Below are 15,721 nucleotides of genomic sequence, written 5' to 3'. Positions count from 1 at the left end.
GCCAGGCCTAATCGCCCAACATCAGTGCACGATGGAATGGATGGAAGCAAGTCCCCGCAGCAATTCCTGCTTATTTGAAGCAGAGGGGGACCCCTAGAGGCCTGAGAAGCATATTGCAGTCACAGCCAGTTCCATGCTGGTTATATGAAATATACCACCATTGGATGAGAGAGTACCCCTTGCCCAGTACACTACACGTTGCCTGTCACACTGACCCACAAATATTGACTAGCACCTACACAGCTGCAGTGTCTATCAAACCACAGGGATACAGTCAGAGAGCAGTGAGATGAGGGCTAGAGGAGAAGGAGGAGTAGGATGATGAGGAGAGAGGTAGTAGGAGAGGGAGATTGAAAGTCTTTAGATGTGCTCCTGTCTTATCTCCTGTGTCTGGAGAGTCCTGGACCTGGGAGAGATAAGCAGTACACTGATGTCTTTCAATCCCTTATTTATTTATTTATTATTTCTCTCTCCCTCTCTCTCTCTCTCCCCCTCTCTCTCTCTCCCCCTCCACCTGTACGGTTCTCTCTCTTTTTTTGATGAAGCTGATGATTATCTCGCTCTCTCCCTGTATCAGACGGGGACATGAAGCCTTGCTCTGCTTTGCTCTGCTCTGCTCTGTGTTGCGCTAGTGATAATGATAAGAGGCGATGTGCTTGGCAACGCTCCCCTAGCCTCCACTACCACCAGCATCATCTATAATAGATCAACAGGTGTCTGTGCTCTCTGCACTGTGGAACATAGACAGAGTTAAGCTGTGTGGCTGTGCTCTCTGCACTGTTGAACATAGACAGAGTTAAGCTGTGTGGCTGTGCTCCCTACACTGTGGAACATAGACAGAGTTAAGATGTGTGGCTGTGCTCCCTACACTGTGGAACATAGACAGAGTTAAGATGTGTGGCTGTGCTCCCTACACTGTGGAACATAGACAGAGTTAAGATGTGTGGCTGTGCTCTCTGCACTGTTGAACATAGACAGAGTTAAGATGTGTGGCTGTGCTCTCTGCACTGTTGAACATAGACAGAGTTAAGATGTGTGGCTGTGCTCTCTGCACTGTTGAACATAGACAGAGTTAAGATGTGTGGCTGTGCTCTCTGCACTGTTGAACATAGACAGAGTTAAGATGTGTGGCTGTGCTCTCTGCACTGTTGAACATAGACAGAGTTAAGATGTGTGGCTGTGCTCTCTGCACTGTGGAACATAGACAGAGTTAAGATGTGTGGCTGTGCTCTCTGCACTGTGGAACATAGACAGAGTTAAGATGTGTGGCTGTGCTCTCTGCACTGTGGAACATAGACAGAGTTTAGAGAGGGATGTTTGGTTGCAGTGGCTGAAACTACCAGCTGTCTGCTGCCTCAATGTAATTCTCTCCTGTTACTCTTTGTGTCTGGTCCTGCTTTGTCTCACCTTTTCTGGTATTCTCTTTGAAATGTCCGTACCTCAGATCCATCTAGACGCCTAGCCAGGCTTCTCCCTCTCCCCTTTAGGAGAGAACACAACATGTGGCTAAATATTTTGAACCCCAACCGCACTATTGCTCATCATAGTCCTATCTTTGCTCTATTGTCCCTGTCTACCTCACAGACCTGTTGCCCAACGTTGGGTCAACGTTAGGAAGTGATGCATCACAACGTGTGTTTGTTTGGCTTGAGCGGTAGGTCCTTGATGTGGAGTGGCTCTTCTTCTCTCCTCTCTTCTCTTCTTTCTTCTCTCCTCTGTCTGCGGCCACCTCATCCATCTGTCCTTGTCAGGGAGAATGCCACAGACAGGATGCAGTGCCAGTGCTGGGCAGACATCACAAGCAAACACACACTTTAGCTTAGTCTAGCACCAGTTTGTTTCACCACCAATGTCTGGCCTGGCCCTGCCCTGCAAGCCTTGGCATGTGGGCCTCCCATGGTCAGAGTTGGATGTGGGCCGTTCAGCTCCACAGATAGGGAGGTAAGTGTGGGCCCACTTTAAATATTCAATCAAAAATGTTGGTAAGACTTTATAATAACTTTCATTTATAAACATGATTTGCTGAACTGGGTGTCAGGGGTAAAACAAAAGTTCCTCTCTGCACCAGCTCTATGCTCAGAGGGCAGAGGTTTGTTCTGCCACTACCTGTTTAGTATTGAATGATTGGTCATTCTGGAGTATCCTGCTATACTGGATGTCCACTATGTCTTACTGACATGTCATTTAGTTCAGACCAGTTAGGTCTCCAGCTCAGGGCCATCAAACATGCCTCAGTCCCCCTTTCATTTAGGAGTAGTGAATGAGCTCACCAACTTGAACCTTTACACCAAAGAGAAAACACGAATACACACACACACACACACACACACACACACACACACACACACACACACACACACACACAACACACACTATACTCCCATCCTTCGCCCCTCCCCTTTGAGGCTTAGCTATAGTACTCTTTACTCTCTCTCTTTCTGTCAGTTGTTGTCATCTACAAAGTAAGATTATCTCCGTTTCAAAAGGCTGTGATCCCGCCTGCTCCCTTGCAGCTGTCATCCACACTGTGTGAAGCTGCCTGGGAAGTTCATAGAGAAATAATGAGGTCACTCACAACAAGAGGAAAGGAGAAGGCGAATGAAATTAGATGAAACCGCCGATTCCGTGGGCTCACTACAGTACAGTTTGTCCTCCCGGCTTAATCCCCTGACAGAGTTGAACCATTGATGGTTTTACTCCATAGCCATGTCAGTCAGTCCACTTGTGTCTTAACACACTCTAAGGTGGGCTGACGTCTAAGTTGTCATTCCTGTTAGCCATCTCTTCAGTCTTTAGACGCATTGTGTTTTTTCTTCCCTGTGTAATCAAAGGGGACAGAGCGGGCGTGTTTGGTGAGGGAGTGTGTATACACATCTGTCTCCCTGGGCCGATAGACACGTCACGGATAGCTTACAGAGTAACGGGGTTGACAAAAGGGCTGACTCTGGCAGAAAGAGGAGCCAAGCGGAAATGGGCCTAGCTGAGCTGCACACACACAATGCCTTGAAGTGGCCGAGGTATTCCCTTTCTGTAAACAGTCAGAGTTGAGGGAAGAAACTAACTGTGTGTTAAGTGCCGGCCTTTGAAGTTTGAAGTCTTGTATTGTTTATGCCAAACCGAGGGCGGAGGTCGGGGAGGGCTGTGTGTGTCTGTGTCTCTGTGTGTATATATACATGTGTTTGTGATGGAGGCTTGTCAAGAGAAGAGAAGAGGAGATAGAAAATAAGTAAAGGGCTTTTTGTTCTGTTTCTTTCTTTTTCTTATTATCTTGCAGATTGAGAACCCCAGGTATTTGAGAGAGAACCCTTTCCCCTGTCTCCGGTAAGTGTAAGGGAGGGTTCCCATGTGTGTTGAGGGCAGGTTCCATTAGACAAGTGTTACCTTTTCCCCCCCGTCTCTTTCTTACCCACTCTTTTATTTCCATACTGTAGATATTCCTCAAATCCAGCCTGAAGAATAGCACTGTGACTGATGAGCAGACCCCAGTTGCAAGACAGGAGAAAGAGGTGGGCACTAGAACACCCAGCTAACTATAGACAACCATCCAATAATCATCAACCATTCCAGCAAGCAATACTGGTTGAGTACCTCAATCAATACTGAGGTAGAGTACCTCATGATAAGCTGTAGACCACACTATTTACCAAGAGAGTTTTCATCTATATTTTTCGTAGCTGTCTATTTACCACCACAAACCGATGCAGGCACTAAGACCGCACTCAACGAGCTGTATAAGGCCATAAGCAAATAAGAGAATGCTCACCCAGAAGCGGCGCTCTTAGTGGCCGGGGACTTTAATGCAGGAAAACTTAAATCTATTTGACCTCATTTCTACCAGCATGTCACATGTGCAACCAGAGGGAAAAAAGACTAGACCACCTTTACTCCACACACAGAGACACGTACAAAGCAGGAAGTACTCGCTCAATACGTAAGTGGTCAGATGATGCAGATGCTAAGATATAGGAATGTTTTGCTAGCACAGACTGGAATATGTTCCTCGATTCATCCGATGGCATTGAGGAGTATACCACATCAGTCACCGGCTTCATCAATAAGTGCATCGACGACGTCGTCCCCACAGTGACCATACGTACATATCCCAATCAGAAGCCATGAATTACAGGCAACATCCGCACTGAGCTAAAGGCTAGAGGTGCTGCTTTCAAGGAGTGGGACACTAATCCGGACGCTTATAAGAAATCCCGCCATGCCCTCCGACGAACCATCAAACAGGCAAAGCGTCAGTACAGGACTAAGATTGAATCCTACTACACCCGCTCTGATGCTCGTCGGATGTAGCAGGGCTTGCAAACTATTACGGATTACAAAGGGATACCCAGCCACAAGATGCCCAGTAACGCGAACCAACCAGATGAGCTAAATGCCTTCCATGCTCACTTCGAGGCAAGCAACACTGAAGCATGCATGAGAGCACCAGCTGTTCCGGACGAGTGTGATCACGCTCACCTACGTGAGAATGCTGTTCGTTGACTACAGCTCAGCGTTCAACACTATAGTGCCATCAAAGCTCATCGCTAAGCTAAGGACCCTCGGACTAAACACCTCCCTTTGCAACTGGATCCTGGACTTCCTGACGGGCCGCCTCCAGGTGGTAAGGGCAGGCAACAACACATCTGCTTTGCTGATCCTCAACACGGGGCCCCTCAGGGGTGTGTGATTAGTCCCCTCCTGTACTCCCTCTTCACCCACGACTGCGTGGCCAAGCACGACTCCAACACCATCATTAAGTTTGCCGATGACACAATTGTGGTAGGCCTGATCACCGACAACGATGAGACAGCCTATAGGGAGGAGGTCAGAGACCTGACAGTGTTGTGACAGGACAACAACCTCACCCTCAACGTGAGCAAGACAAAGGAGCTGATTGTAGTGGAGCGGGTCGAGAGATTCAAGTTCCTTGCAGGCACTAAGTCGTCTCACTAACAAACTATCATGGTCCAAACGCACCAAGACAGTCGTGAAGAGGGCACGACAATGCCTATTCCCTCTCAGGAGACTGAAAAGATTTGGCATGGGTCTTCAGATCCTCAACAAATTATACAGCTGCACCATTGAGAACATCCTGACTGGTTGCATCACCGCTTGGTATGGCAACTGCTCTGCATCCAACCGCAAGGCGCTGCAGATGGTAGTGCGCATTAAACTCTGCATTGTTAGATAAGGGCTTGTAAGTAAGGTCTATACCTGTTGTATTCGGCACGTGACAAATCAAATTTGATTCGATTTGACGTTATTAAAGAACAGTACACAACCAATTGTAGCCTTTATCCATAGTGATGGAGGTAGGCCTGACCAATCTCCTAGTCCATGTCAACGGGATGATAGAGTGAGAATTTGTGGATCTAAATTCGAAGGAGTAAAATAATTCAAGATCATAACATTAACCCAAAACTGTGAACCACAAGTTGAGTCCCATTCAAAGCAAACTTAACATAGCGTCATTCTGGTAAAGAGTTTAACCTCCTTATGCCAAAAAATTGTGTTCTGGGCCGCGCTTTGTGTTGAGTTTGTGTTGTTCCAAAAGGGACGATTCCGAATGCCCCTTTTTAAGAGAGAAAAAAAACCTGACCAGTGATGACAGTTTTTCCTTATGTGGATTTAAGCTGAAAATCCAATTCTGAAAGCACGCTTTGAAGTCCCCCCCACCTGCCTTTACTCACACTGTTAAATATAAAACTGAGCATGACTTGACTCTAATCGCCATGGCTTTTTATGTCCCCCTGGAGAAATGCTGTACTCAATTAGATCAACTTCAGTGAGCTGGGCAAGAAGGGAGAGGGATGGAGGGGGACAGAGAGGGTGAGAGCGAGGGAGAGGGAGCCGGGGGGAGGGATAGAGCGGAAGAGAGAGAGGGGGGAGGGAGGGAGAGGAAAAGAGGGAGAGAGAGATTGGTTCATAGGGGCACCACCGACAATGCTCATCAGCCCTCCTAATGTGGTTATATCCATTCTGACTGGAGGAGTGGAGACTAATGTGGTTATATCCATTCTGACTGGAGGAGCGGAGACTCACATGTTCACATGACTTTGTGTGTTATTACATTTTCAGCTCAGTCAGGCACCAAGTGTCACAGTCAGCCTCAGCGCTGTTTGGTGAGAATCATGAGGTGAAAGAGAGCAGGGCCTTTGAGCCTGAAAATGGGAACTAATGCTTGGAATTTTATTCCATGCTTGTATTAGTGTGCTTGTATTAGTGTGTGTGTGTTTACGGTAGTGTGTGTGTCTGTGTGTAGGAGGTTGATAGCAGTCAGCTGTCAGTCCCAGGCTGTGTGTTGAGAAGCCAAGGAGGAGAGCTGGCCAGCCCTCTCAGTAGTTTTATAGAGGCCAGATCACTACCCAGTGTGGCGATACGGGGCCCAGTTAAAAGGCGCTCAGAAGCACTTGACTTTCAAGAGAGGAAATGGTGTTGAACTGGGATTTTACTGTCTGGGCTGGGAATGTGTGTGTGTGTCTGTGTGTGTACATGTATTAGTGTGTGGGTGTGTGGGGCGAGGTGAAACTCGGTTTTTCCTGCAGCTCTTACCTCCAACCCCACGAAGGGAACAGAGAAACTCCTGCCAACAGACCTGAATGGCTTTTGTAGATGGGCTTATCTGGTTTCACAGTGGTTGTTTTATGGTCTTGTTTTCAGTCAGACCATCTGTGTTCTTACCCCTCGTCGCCTCGGATGGGTTCTGTATGGTTTAACCTTGGGCATGGAGTCTACTAGAGCAACAGGTTTATATCACAGGTCTGACAACTAATAGGGTCGTATTCATTAGAGAACAGAGTAGCTAAAAGTTTTGCAACGAAAAGTGAAAACTAGCATTTCTTAAGTTCAGGTAGTCCCTCCCAGTTTCAGGCAGTTTATTTCTCTCCATTTGGTGCCTAATGAATATGACTCAGGTCTAACCCCCAGGCTTTTGTTCATGGTGAAACTTGTTGCTTTTCCATGATTAGGCCTATTTTTAACAGAAATGTATTCAAATGCCACCTTTCTGTTTACCGGAAAATCTCCCCATAGAATGTAGGAGCCTAAACACCACAGTGGTTTATAAATGGATATTGGAGGTCTGTGTTTCTTCGGAATCTGTGACACTCAAAATGTCTTCTTTCTATTTAGTGACTTTTGAGTCACAGTTGACAATAAAAAGGAGTTGTCCAAGCCCAGCAGGGTGGAGTTGTGACCACACACACACACACGCACACACGACCCCTCCTCAGAAGTGTCTCAGTGACTCACTCCGACTCGATCCTCACCACCTGAATCTTATCATCTCCAGCGGTTTCACATTAAGCCCCGTACGCAGGCCTTGCCCGCCATGGCGTGGCTCGTATGACCACCGGCAGGAAATGACGCCTACTGGGAAATGACCTGCAGCTGGGTCTGGTCCTCGCCACATGTTGCTAAACCCCGACAGATTAACTATATTAAAGATATTAAAGAACTTTGGGCTCTCACACCAAGCACATCCCCAGTTAAGCTACAGACTTCATTGATAAGTGTATAAGATCGCTGACTGTACCAGTTCAGCTACTGACTTCATTGATAAATTGATAAAATCGCTGACTGTACCAGTTAAGCTACTGACTTCATTGATAAGTTTATAAGAACGATGACTGTACCAGTTAAGCTACTGACTTCATTGATAAGTTGATAAGAACGCTGACTGTATCAGTTAAGCTACTGACTTCATTGATAAGAACGCTGACTGTAACAGTTAAGCTACTGACTTCATTGATAAGTTGATAAGATCGCTGACTGTACCAGATAAGCTACTGACTTCATTGATAAGTTGATAAGATCGCTGACTGTACCAGTTAAGCTACTAACTTCATTGATAAGTTGAAAAGATTGCTGACTGTACCAGTTAAGCTACTAACTTCATTGATAAGAACGCTGACTGTAACAGTTAAGCTACTGACTTCATTGATAAGTTGATAAGATCGCTGACTGTACCAGATAAGCTACTGACTTCATTGATAAGTTGATAAGATCGCTGACTGTACCAGTTAAGCTACTGACTTCATTGATAAGTTGAAAAGATTGCTGACTGTACCAGTTAAGCTAATAACTTCATTGATAAGAACACTGACTGTACCAGTTAAGCTACTGACTTCATTGATAAGTTGATAAGATCGCTGACTGTACCAGACAAGCTACTGACTTCATTGATAAGTTGATAAGATCGCTGACTGTACCAGTTAAGCTACTAACTTCATTGATAAGTTGAAAAGATTGCTGACTGTACCAGTTAAGCTACTGACTTCATTGATACGTTGATAAAATTGCTGACTGTACCAGTTAAGCTACTAACTTCATTGATAAGAACACTGACTGTACCAGTTAAGCTACTGACTTCATTGATAAGTTGATAAGAACGCTGACTGTATCAGTTAAGCTACTGACTTCATTGATAAGAATGCTGACTGTAACAGTTAAGCTACTGACTTCATTGATAAGTTGATAAGATTGCTGACTGTACCAGTTAAGCTACTGACTTCATTGATAAATTGATAAGATCGCTGACTGTACCAGTTAAGCTACTGACTTCATTGATAAGTTCGAAAGATCACTGACTGTACCAGTTAAGCTACTGACTTCATTGATAAGTTTGAAAGATCACTGACTGTACCAGTTAAGCTACTGACTTCATTGATAAGTTGATAAGATCGCTGACTGTACCAGACAAGCTACTGACTTCATTGATAAGTTGATAAGATCGCTGACTGTACCAGTTAAGCTACTAACTTCATTGATAAGTTGAAAAGATTGCTGACTGTACCAGTTAAGCTACTGACTTCATTGATACGTTGATAAAATTGCTGACTGTACCAGTTAAGCTACTAACTTCATTGATAAGAACACTGACTGTACCAGTTAAGCTACGACTTCATTGATAAGTTGATAAGAACGCTGACTGTATCAGTTAAGCTACTGACTTCATTGATAAGAATGCTGACTGTAACAGTTAAGCTACTGACTTCATTGATAAGTTGATAAGATTGCTGACTGTACCAGTTAAGCTACTGACTTCATTGATAAATTGATAAGATCGCTGACTGTACCAGTTAAGCTACTGACTTCATTGATAAGTTCGAAAGATCACTGACTGTACCAGTTAAGCTACTGACTTCATTGATAAGTTTGAAAGATCACTGACTGTACCAGTTAAGCTACTGACTTCATTGATAAGATCGCTGACTGTACCAGTTAAGCTACTGACTTCATTGATAAGTTGAGTAAGTGTGTGGTAACGTGGCAGCTGGAGCAGACGTTGGCCACCATGAAGTTGAGTCACTTTGGTCTCATATGGTCATGTATTTTCACCCATGGTTGAGGTTACAAATCTAGTCCTTGTAATCCCCTCTACACACACCCTTACTGTGCTGTGCTCACACCATAGGTGCTATGGGATGGGTCCGTGGTATATTCAGTTAAATGATCAAAGACCATTCAGCCAGTCCCATCCATAGGGTTAGGATTAGACCTACGTGATGTGATTGCTTTGGCACATGCAGATGGGCTGATGCATGCAAAAATAAAGAGAGAGAGAGACTACATTTTCCCCTGGTACTCCTGGGGTTCTCCTCACAAGCACCATCACAGGGCTCTGTGTGATTCTTCCTCTAATGGCTGCAGCTCGGGCAAAGGGGTCTGGAGCTGAGGTTCAGTTTCCAATCTGCCCATGCTTTCCAAAGGCATAATGATGCAACTGCTTCCATGCATGGATCCTATGTGACGGCCTCTCTGCTCTGTCTTTGATTCAGACAACTAGGCCCCTCTTATCTGATTTTATGATTGTGGTTAAAGGACAACACTGGGCCTTGTGGAGTTCAAAAGGGAGCTCTCTATGTAGTGGCTTTTACTGTAAAATGGCCGACAATCTAAAGGCAGGCGTATGGTACTCAGATATCGGGTATTTCTTAGATTGAATGTGTATTGTTTTTGTTACAGTTATGCACTTTATGTCCTTAAAGGGACTACAATGTTGAATAGTAGTAGTGAATTGTTTTAGGAAGACGGATGTTCCGTCTTTTGTCTCCACTGAAGCCCAATATTACCATGACATCAAGTGACATTCAAAAGTCTTTCCGTTTGAAAACTTTGTTGGTTGTAGTGTTTTGCATTTTACCTCAAAGTACCATTATCATGATAAGATAAATTAGCTTCTCCTCCCAGTGGCGAAATGGCATGTTGTTAATGGTGTTCAGTAGATAGCAAGCAGGGCACTGCAGAGGGAATATTCTCTAACATCTGTGTTTATAGAAGATGAAAGCTCTATCAGGGCATTGTAGTTCTGCTGCAGAGCAAGATACACAAACACAACCGTGCTTTGTGGGCCCAGCAGTTAGCAGACATTTTGTGAGCGCGTTCCCCAAGGGGAAAAAATGCTCGACCCAGTGTCGCTTCTGAGAAAAGAAAAGTGAGAGCAGCTGCTTCTGTCTGTTTCTCTTTTTCTCTCAGTTTCCCTCCTCCTTCTTTATCCTTTCCTTTCTCAACCCATCTTCACCCTTTACCTTCTCTCTCCTCCCTCCCTCCTTCCTTCCCTCATCTCCTCTCCTCTCCTGAGCTTGGTGTCAAACCTGGCATCTAAGAGGGAAACAACTTTGCTGAAGAAAAGCGTGTGTCACACACAGATGCCTGATTTTGAAGGCGTCTCAGAAACCTGGAGGTGTGTGCGTTTCCCTCCTCCTCTCTCCCTCCTCCTCCTCTCTCCCTCTTCCTCTCTCCCTCCTCCTCTCTCCCTCCTCTCTCCCTCCTCCTCTCTCCTTCCTCCTCTCTCCCTCCTCCTCTCCCTCCTCCACTCTGCTTCCTCCTCTCTCCTTCCTCCTCTCTCCCTCTTCCTCTCTCCCTCTTCCTCTCTCCCTCCTCCTCTCTCCCTCCTCTCTCCCTCCTCCTCTCTCCTTCCTCCTCTCTCCCTCCTCCTCTCCCTCCTCCACTCTGCTTCCTCCTCTCTCCTTCCTCCTCTCTCCTTCTTCCTCTCTCCCTCCTCCTCTCTCCCTCCTCTCTCCCTCCTCCTCTCTCCTTCCTCCTTTCTCCCTCCTCCTCTCCCTCCTCCACTCTGCTTCCTCCTCTCTCCTTCCTCCTCTCTCCCTCCTCCTCTCTCCTTCTTCCTCTCTCCCTCCTCCTCTCTCCTTCCTCCTCTCTCCCTCCTCCTCTCTCCCTCCTACTCTCTCCCTCCTCTCTCCTTCCTCCTCTCTCCTTCCTCCTCTCTCCCTCCTCCTCTCTCCCTCCTCCTCTCTCCCTCCACCTCTCTCCTTCCTCCTCTCTCCTTCCTTCTCTCTCCCCCCTCCTCTCTCCATCCTCCATCCTCCTCTCTCCCTCCTCCTCTCTCCCTCCTCTCTCCTTCCTCCTCTCTCCTTCCTCCTCTCTCCCTCCTCCTCTCTCCTTCCTCCTCTCTCCCTCCTCCTCTCTCCTTCCTCCTCTCTCCCTCCCTTCTTCCCTCCCTTCTATTTCCTCTATAATCAATTTTTCGAACGTTCTGATGTAGTTTGACAAACTTTCTAGAAAGCCCATTTGAAGAGGTGATGAGAAAGTGACACCCACGTGTTTGGAGCGCCGCTGGAAAATCTTCTTGACTCCCTCACTTCAATCAGCCTAATCTCTCCTCCAACAAGTCTCCTGTGGTCTTGGAGATTGCACAAGAAAATGGTGGTAATTCAATAGAAAAGAAAGAGAAACTGAGAGAGAAAAGGGAGAGAGAACTTCACATGGCACCATTGAAGGAGGATAAGTCTAGCAGATTTAGTTGAAGTTGTGGGATAATGGCAGCAGTAGTTTACAATAGGAATCATCTAGTTTGAATGTAGAAGACCCTGGGAATGAGTACGATACATATACTTGTTGCTCGAAAGCAAACATTAGCATTGTTGTGAGAATGAATGGGCAGGTATTGGCTAGTTTGTCAAATGTCAATACAATAGGGGACTTAAGCATGACTGCCCAAAAGGCATTTTCCAACTTGGAAGGATGTACACTGCTCAAAAAAATTAAGGGAACACTTAAACAACACAATGTAACTCCAAGTCAATCACACTTCTGTGAAATCAAACTGTCCACTTAGGAAGCAACACTGATTGACACTAAATTTCACATGCTGTTGTGCAAATGGAATAGACAACAGGTGGAAATTATAGGCAATTAGCAAGACACCCCCAATAAAGGACTGGTTTTGCAGGTGGTGACCACAGACTACTTCTCAGTTCCTATGCTTCCTGGCTGATGTTTTGGTCACTTTTGAATGCTGGCGGTGCTTTCACTCTAGTGGTAGCATGAGACGGAGTCTACAACCCACACAAGTGGCTCAGGTAGTGCAGCTGATCCAGGATGGCACATCAATGCGAGCTGTGGCAAGAAGGTTTGCTGTGTCTGTCAGCGTAGTGTCCAGAGCATGGAGGCGCTACCAGGAGACAGGCCAGTACATCAGGAGACGTGGAGGAGGCCGTAGGAGGGCAACAACCCAGCAGCAGGACCGCTACCTCCGCCTTTGTGCAAGGAGGAGCACGAGGAGCACTGCCAGAGCCCTGCAAAATGACCTTCAGCAGGTCACAAATGTGCATGTGTCTGCTCAAACGGTCAGAAACAGACTCGGTGAGGGTGGGATGAGGGCCCGACGTCCACAGGTGGGGGTTGTGCTTACAGCCCAACACCGTGCAGGACGTTTGGCATTTGCCAGAGAACACCAAGATTGGCAAATTCGCCACTGGCGCCCTGTGCTCTTCACAGATGAAAGCAGGTTCACACTGAGCACGTGACAGACGTGACAGAGTCTGGAGACGCCGTGGAGAACGTTCTGCTGCCTGCAACATCCTCCAGCATGACCGGTTTGGCGGTGGGTCAGTCATGGTGTGGGGTGGCATTTCTTTGGGGGCCGCACAGCCCTCCATGTGCTCGCCAGAGGTAGCCTGACTGCCATTAGGTACCGAGATGAGATCCTCAGACCCCCTTGTGAGACCATATGCTGGTGCGGTTGGCCCTGGGTTCCTCCTAATGCAAGACAATGCTAGACCTCATGTGGCTGGAGTGTGTCAGCAGTTCCTGCAAGAGGAAGGCATTGATGCTATGGACTGGCCCGCCCGCTCCCCAGACCTGAATCCAATTTAGCACATCTGGGACATCATGTCTCGCTCCATCCACCAACGCCACGTTGCACCACAGACTGTCCAGGAGTTGGCGGATGCTTTAGTCCAGGTCTGGGAGGAGATCCCTCAGGAGACCATCCGCCACCTCATCAGGAGCATGCCCAGGCGTTGTAGGGAGGTCATACAGGCACGTGGAGGCCACACACACACACTACTGAGCCTCATTTTGACTTGTTTTAAGGACATTACATCAAAGTTGGATCAGCCTGTAGTGTGGTTTTCCACTTTAATTTTGAGGGTGACTCCAAATCCAGACCTCCATGGGTTGATACATTTGATTTCCATTGATAATTTTTGTGTGATTTTGTTGTCAGCACATTCAACTATGTAAAGAAAAAAGTATTTAATAAGATTATTTCATTCATTCAGATCTAGGATGTGTTATTTTAGTGTTCCCTTTATTTTTTTTAGCAGTGTATTTGTCACTGAGCCCCAGAGTTGAGCAATGTATCAAACCTTCCAGTGACTAAAACCTGTGAGTAAGTACATTAGTCACAAAGCAATACGGACTCATCCTGTCTAAATCCCGTTTGTGTTGACAACGTTAGCAAGCTCTTTTTTCCACTGACTGGGTGACTGTTGGCCCCAGAGCTGCCAAGTCCTGAGGCCAGACAGTTTTACAGTGGCACAACAGATCAGGGGCACATGTCATGCCCTGAGGAGGCCTTCTCTCCTCTCCTCACCCAGTGGCAATCAGATAAGGTAGACCACTAGACACTGTGAGCCAACAACACAACAACCGTCAGCGGCAGTTCAAAGAAGTAGGGGAAGACGGCCAAACAGGGCTAGCCACGGGACAGTGTGGCCTCTCCTATCAGTCTCGCCACGTGTTGGTGAGAGTGTCTCATTAGCCAGATGAAAGGCCTGCGTCCTCCAGTATTTCCTGGTAAATATAACCTCTGGCAGGGCTGATGAGAGGGAGATATGACAGGAGGAGCTGTGTTAGGTAGTCACTGAGAAGGTCTGTGGTTGGCGTTTAGTATTAAACCCACTCTGTAAAAGCAAGCGGTATCTGAAAGTGTGTGTGGGTGTTGATGTGTCTACCTGGTTTGAGTGTGTGAGGACAAATATTTTGAATTACTATGTGTGTGTGTGTGTGTACACTTCCGGCGTATTAACAAAGTGTGTATTATTTTCCTGTGGCATTGTGTGTGTGTATGTGGGAGTGAATGAATGGCTCTGGGAGCTCTGTCTTGACATGCAGATTCAGACGGTTTAACTGTTGAGCCACTGTATATTGAGCTGAAATGAAAGGAGCCGACCGTGTCAGTGGATAATTGTAGCCTATGCATTGTTCTCTCTGGCCAAGCCTGTCTCTGTCACTGACTAATACTGTATTTCAGTATTATCACACACGCACACTGTCGTGTCTGGTACATCCCTCCTACACACATTTGAAGTCTTGTTTGTAGATAAATATGTTTTGAAATGTTAATGAAGCTTGATTCATTGACACCGCTGCCGCTCTATGCACCATCAACAATAAATATCTGTAATGCCACAACTTGCCATTAGTTGGCCTATTTAGTAAAAACAGGGTCAGCGGACATTGCCATTGCTATTTTGTCCATCTCCTGTGCTGTGTTTGGATGATATGTGTATTGACTCCCCTGTCTGTCATGGTCCTGTGTGTTTCCGAGCAGGCTGAGATGAAGACTAAAGTCCTGGAGGCCAAGCACCAGGAGGAGAAACTGAAGATGCAGCAGAAGCACGACGCAGACGTGCAGAAGGTCAGAGCGCTGATTGATTTATCAATGAATTAATTGAATGATTTAATTTGTTTGATTATTTGATATTTTAGAGAAATTCACACATACAGCCATAATATAATCTGTAGGGAGGTTATAGTATGGCCCAGACATGAAACCATGCATTTATATAATGGAGGACAAACACACAGTAAAGTGAGACAGTGCAGAAGGTAGGTATAACGAGGAATTCTCCCTGCACACTTCCCCACCCCCACCATGACACTACATCTGATGACTTTTTGGCTGGGCTCAAACACTTTTCTCCCTCCCTCTCTAGGCTCCTCCACTAAGACAAATAGCTCTTCAGCATCCTACTCAGGCCCTCTTCAAAGCTCATTGTAATCTTGGTGGAAATGACTCTGAAGTCTGAATAGCACCCAGTTAGTGTCATTTCACCAGGGGTATATAGACTCAGCTCTACATCAAGCACCTGGGATCTGTCAACTTCGTCCGGAAAATGTCTGTTTTCATTGTTGCCACAGAATCTTTCAATAAAACAGAAATAGCCCAATTTTCCCTCTGTTTAAACTGTCGATTAGCTCTTTGTCTCTGACAGGAGACACGGTGACAGCTCCTCCCCTCCCCACCTCTCCCGCTCTCTCTCTCTCCATCCCTCTCTCTTTAGTGTCTGTGTCATTGCAGGGAAATCACGCTAATTGCGTACAGATTGCGAGCGATGTCGGATTCAATTTGGTCCCTGTTTACCCAGCCGTTTGACTAATGGCTTCAAAGGGGAGTGGTGGTGGGGTAGAGACTTTAACAAGCCCATTCAAAGGTGCATGGGGAAGCTGGCTTGCGCTAGTTTTAACTAGCACCAGGTAG

At 46.4% G+C, this 15,721-nt stretch overlaps 1 protein-coding gene across 2 annotated transcripts in view; it reads left to right on the top strand.

Annotated features, from left to right (window-relative positions):
- LOC121557119 (centrosomal protein of 112 kDa) overlaps window positions 1–15,721 on the top strand; it is a 120,314-nt gene that overhangs the window by 9,767 nt on the left and 94,826 nt on the right. For both annotated transcript variants that reach the window (XM_045213720.1, XM_045213721.1), the window contains one exon: window positions 14,792–14,878. In XM_045213720.1, the coding sequence (XP_045069655.1) occupies window positions 14,792–14,878 (87 nt within the window). The remainder of the gene's footprint in view (window positions 1–14,791; window positions 14,879–15,721) is intronic.

This window comes from Coregonus clupeaformis, unplaced genomic scaffold (genome assembly GCF_020615455.1).
Source record: "Coregonus clupeaformis isolate EN_2021a unplaced genomic scaffold, ASM2061545v1 scaf0145, whole genome shotgun sequence".
Taxonomy (NCBI): Eukaryota; Metazoa; Chordata; class Actinopteri; order Salmoniformes; family Salmonidae; genus Coregonus; species Coregonus clupeaformis.
The sequence above is the reverse complement of the archived record's forward strand: the minus strand, read 5'-3'. Positions and strand labels throughout refer to the sequence as shown.